The 4907-nt window shown below is 36.3% G+C and overlaps 1 protein-coding gene across 1 annotated transcript in view; it reads left to right on the top strand.

The window, feature by feature from the left end:
• Positions 1-924: 924 nt before the first annotated feature.
• Positions 925-4907, top strand: part of LOC137979087 (cation channel sperm-associated auxiliary subunit epsilon-like) — a 17996-nt gene continuing 14013 nt past the window's right edge. The window contains exons 1-8 of the mRNA XM_068826260.1: positions 925-939; positions 1696-1786; positions 1888-2018; positions 2709-2801; positions 3309-3372; positions 3491-3535; positions 4453-4487; positions 4587-4659. Coding sequence (XP_068682361.1) covers positions 3352-3372; positions 3491-3535; positions 4453-4487; positions 4587-4659 — 174 coding nt within the window. The 5' untranslated portion in view covers positions 925-939; positions 1696-1786; positions 1888-2018; positions 2709-2801; positions 3309-3351. The remainder of the gene's footprint in view (positions 940-1695; positions 1787-1887; positions 2019-2708; positions 2802-3308; positions 3373-3490; positions 3536-4452; positions 4488-4586; positions 4660-4907) is intronic.

Raw genomic sequence — 4907 nt, 5'->3', positions numbered from 1 at the left:
AGACTGACCGATTGGACCTCAGAGGGTTGGATCGAGGATAAGATAATGTCAAAGACTCACTAGCTTAAAATTACAGTGTGTAAACGCAACTTACCGGTATTTTCCATGCAAAACACAAGTTTAAGAGTCTGAAAGCTTGAAACTCTTGTGCTGCATATCGATAAAGGCATGTGCATATGCTTTGCATTTTTAAACTAGTGAGTGTTTGACGTCATCTTATCCTCGATCCATCCATTTCAAGATTTTAAAGTTAGTAATGGCGGACCATTAATTAGGAAAATCTCAGTCAAAATATACAGGTGTATTTTTTAAATTAAGGCTTAAAACTTCGGTAACTTAGAATTCAGTTAAGGATGGTGCCTACTAATTCAAAGGTATTTTTGCACGGTTGACTGGATATGCAGGAAAAGCAGATGTTCAATTGAGCGTCGAAAGTAATTAGTGAATTGCTTTGGTTTTGCATTACTTTACACAGCCAATAAGAAGTAAAACCAAAACCAATCAAGGCTTGTGCAAGCACATTTTCCCATGCTTTGTGTCGGCTATGTGTAATTACTTCGAGTTTTGATCGGTTTACTGGATTGTCTCCGTCCTTTTTGATTGGCCAAAGTAATTACTTTGGTCTTGGTTTTACGACACTCAATTGAAACTCGCTCTAGAAGCACTTTAACCATTGACTCCTGAACCAATTCCCCCACTGACGACTAAAATTGTCTGGCATTAGTCTCACTCCTGGAAGTCAATACATTAAGTAGAGTTTACTTGATTCGTTTCTATTCTATTCTAACAATTTTTTTAAAGAGTATTATAGGGTAAAATAATCCTCTTTTATCAACTGTCTAATTTTGTGTTTATTATTAAGGGTGCCAGATACATCGAAGTTATTGATAGTCCATTTTACTATGAATGGTATCTTGCTTACAACAGACAATCAAAAAAGTAAGTATAAAATGTATCATGACCTGGCATTGACTCTTTATGATGCCGATGATGGTGATTATTATTGATTTTCTGTTGGGTTGTGATTGACTGCCACGCATGCATTAGATTTTATTCCCCAATTGGAAGTTATTTCATTTATCACTGCTTTTTATTTTGATCTTTGATCGGACTGTGGACTTACTTAATATGTAAAGTAAAACATAGATATAAGGCAACATGTGCGGGCACCATGTCCAACCAACATGTAGACAAAAAAACATCCCAAGGTCCATTCATCTCGCTTTTTTGTCTCAGAAGAATATCTTTATGTTATAATATTGTCACATAAAAGAAAACACACAGCAATTCTGCATGTTATATTTGATGCAGACATTGAATACCGGTAATTATTAATTTCATAAGCTTTGAAGATAAAGTTGGCCAGAACTGGACAAACTGTTGTCTATCTGTATCCTCTTGTTTTAAGTATACTCTTTTAATGTACATCATGAAATTAATAAATTACATCAAAAAATAATTATTATTTCATTGGTTTGCTCATAATTTATGCATGAAGTTGCACAAGAATTGGTGCCCTAATAAATAGGACAAACATGTTTTTAAGTTAGTAGATACCCCATGCTCAGCTGTAGATCAATACATTACTGTTCTCAACCATGGTACTGGCCACCTTACGCAGCAGAAAAATCATGGGGCCCCCCTTAAAATTCTCTTTGACAACCCTTTATTTCCAACTGTTTGTTGAATGAACAGTGAAACTTTAGAGGAGTTCAGATTGTGGATTGTGGACCCAAAGCATGTATCAGAGTCTGAACACAACAGGACTGCATCAGTTCCTTCTCAGGCAAGTTTCTACATTGTAATTCTGATTCATTTTTGAGTGATCAGAAGTATTTTTAATCTTTTGACATCAGTTGTCATAATGGTAATTTAATGAATTTACAGTTTTCTAAGGGATTGACTGGAGTATTCTACCATCTTGGGCAAAAGCCAACTCTAAAAGCAAGAGGAAGTTACAGATTCATCCATGGGGATGACTGGAAGATCCACAATCAGTCATTTGATCTGTCTCAGGGGTGAGAACATTAAAGCATTTTGCAAAAGTTTAATCCAGAGATTTTTGCTTTTTAAGAGTATATTGTTAACTTCTTTTGGTTGACATCATCAAAATCGAAGGTGTCAACGTCCTATACTTCTTGGTTACAAAGTAAGAAAGAAGAGGAATTACGTTTTGGCACTATAATTGTATCCATCCTCTTTGTGTATGACAGACCTTAAGGGAACCACCTCCACTCCTTTCTACTAATACCATAAAAAATAATATTAACTTTGGAAAAATTATATTTGTTTCCAAAAAAGTGTTTGTATCAGGAAAAAAGAATAATAATTTAGAATTGCTTATTTTCACTTTCAGATTTTCCTGGCACCACAATCATTATCGTGACGTCTCTTATCGTTGCCATAAAGTTTTGACACTAAGAATTTTTGTTTTGTAACAATAGTGCAATTGTAACACATCACAATACATGTAATTAAGGTGGAGGTTCCCTCTTAACAGGTTATGTACAAAATGAGTAAACAAATTCTTCCTGGTCATTTTGGCCTACCATTCCTTGCATTGAAAATTTTTGTCTTCCAAAAACCTGATGGTTTATTAGGCCCATTCCTTATTTCAATATTTTTACCAAACATATCAAATAAATTATAATTACAGACATTGCAGGAGTGTAGCTATTATTAACGCATAGTATATTTTACTCTTCTAGTTACTGGCAGTTTGTAGTGAGCCGTGTGTTTCATTATGACAGATCCATTTGGATAGATGGACAGTCCATTGCTCTCCTTGATCGCTTTATCAGGTTTAGCAATAATGACTCCTTTTTTAATTTGTTGTTGCTGGTACAGTTCAACGTACGGTAAGCCATCAGGACTACCAAAGCCAGCAAGAAGGAAAAAATGATGGGTGTGTTTGCGTTCGTGAAGCAGGGTTCAGTTTGAACAAAAAGTAAAACATTCAGGTGACATCAAACTTCCAAAATTTTTCTCAGTCTGTTCGCAGGTAGTAGATATCGATGGTGTTGTTGTCATGAAACATTATTAGCAATTAAGGATTCAAAGAGGAAGAGAAAGAGGGTTTTTCTCACACTCTTTCCTGCCCCCCCACCCCCTCGTTTTGTCATGTGGCTAAGACCTAGTATCCCACACACTTCCCATAACGTTTCATGATAAGAACATGATCTATGGCCCACAAGCAACTTAAGTTTTTCTGATCTGTAACAAGAAAAGTGGAATGCTGGATTTTATGGTGATTATATCAATTAAGTTGTGCTAAAGCTATCTTGCTGTCGACATGATTGTTCTTTCAGAAAAAACACTGTACATTTACTGAAAACCAAGTTCACTCTACCAATGAACATCAATGTTCCACAGGTAAATTATTTATACCATCAACTATAAGTGCAACATTGAGAGAATCCAGTTGTGAGGCAGTATTCTTTCTTGACTGGTTAACTAAATTAAAGCTTTGTCCACTGCTACTTCTTTCTAGGTGTTCCTTGGTGGAAGTAATTTGTCACAAGCTGCCATATTTCAGGTAGAAGATATATGTCAAAATCCATGCCATATACAAACATAGTTAGATAGCCACTCTAGTTTTGTAGCTTGTACCTTGTTGAAAAGATACAATTTAAAGCCCAAACATTTCACCTCTTCTCTTTAGTGTCTCACCCCTGATGAAGACACTCGACAGGAGTGTTCAAACATTAGGTCTTTGAAATGCAACTTCCAAAGCTTTAATCAAATTTCTCAAAACCAGAATAGCATTGAAATATGTCTAATAGTAATATTGTAATAATTTATCATGTGGTCCGTATGGCCCCGTACGCGCTTTCATTGTAAAAATATTGGGAAAATCCCTGTGCAACTGGCTGTATGCATTAATTAGCGCATGCAGGCCAGAAAAAGGCGTACAGCCCGGCTGGAAACAGTATTGCTCTGTGCGATGCGATCTTAGAGGATTTTGTCGCTTTTAATGCAGACATAATTTTTCAGTGAGTGATTAACCCATTGACTCCCGGGGGTTCCTCATTGACGAGTAAAATCGTCTGGCATTAGACAGAGTAAAGTCTGGCCCCCCTGGGTTAGGCCGGTTTGGGTATCAAAGGGTTCAACATCCAAGTTATGCAAAAGGCAAACAACACATTAGATAAATTTTCTCTGCAAATTGTTGATACTTATTTCACCCAAACTTCATCTTCTGAGTGCTCATGAATAGTGTAAGGAGCCCATATGATACAATGCTTATTGACTGAGTTTAGGTTGGGCCAGACAGGAAAATATTTGGCCCTGGCAGTCTTGGTGCATGGGCCATGATCTCAGGCCAAATTTTCCTGTCCAGCCTTCCTACTCAGTCAATAAGTATATATTGTCAACGTGGTTGCACAGTAAACCTTACCTTTTGCTATACACAAAAAACTAGAGGTTTCTGGAACATTATTTTGGATATTTTAGGATGCTTGTGCACCTCATATTGCTGTCCTCATAAGGTATGTTAGCTGTTGTTCACGATCAGTCTAGTTGTATCATGTTTGGCTTTGTCATGAATGTATGTGCAAAGCTTATTCAAATTCTTCTCTTTTATTTAGTTCAAAATGTTTGCTTACTCAAGACTACTTTGCAAGTGTTGAAGAAATGAAAGTGCCTGCTATGTTACTTGGAGTATGTATAACAATCTCTAAGACTTAAATCTGCTTCATCTGCTATAATGTTGAACTGTGTCAACATTTACAAATAGTCGTGAATAATAACATCCTGTATGGGTCTCTTGTCTTGTCAATTAACAACTATTCACCGAAGTGGAGGTGGCTAGTGGTGGATATTTACCAAGCCGTGAAACGTTGAGGTAAATAATCCACAACTAGCCACTGACACTGAGGTGAATAGTTGTTTTAGTATATAATAAAACA

The sequence above is a fragment of the Montipora foliosa genome, chromosome 12 (assembly GCF_036669935.1).
Source record: "Montipora foliosa isolate CH-2021 chromosome 12, ASM3666993v2, whole genome shotgun sequence".
NCBI classification, from domain to species: Eukaryota; Metazoa; Cnidaria; class Anthozoa; order Scleractinia; family Acroporidae; genus Montipora; species Montipora foliosa.
The sequence above is the reverse complement of the archived record's forward strand: the minus strand, read 5'-3'. Positions and strand labels throughout refer to the sequence as shown.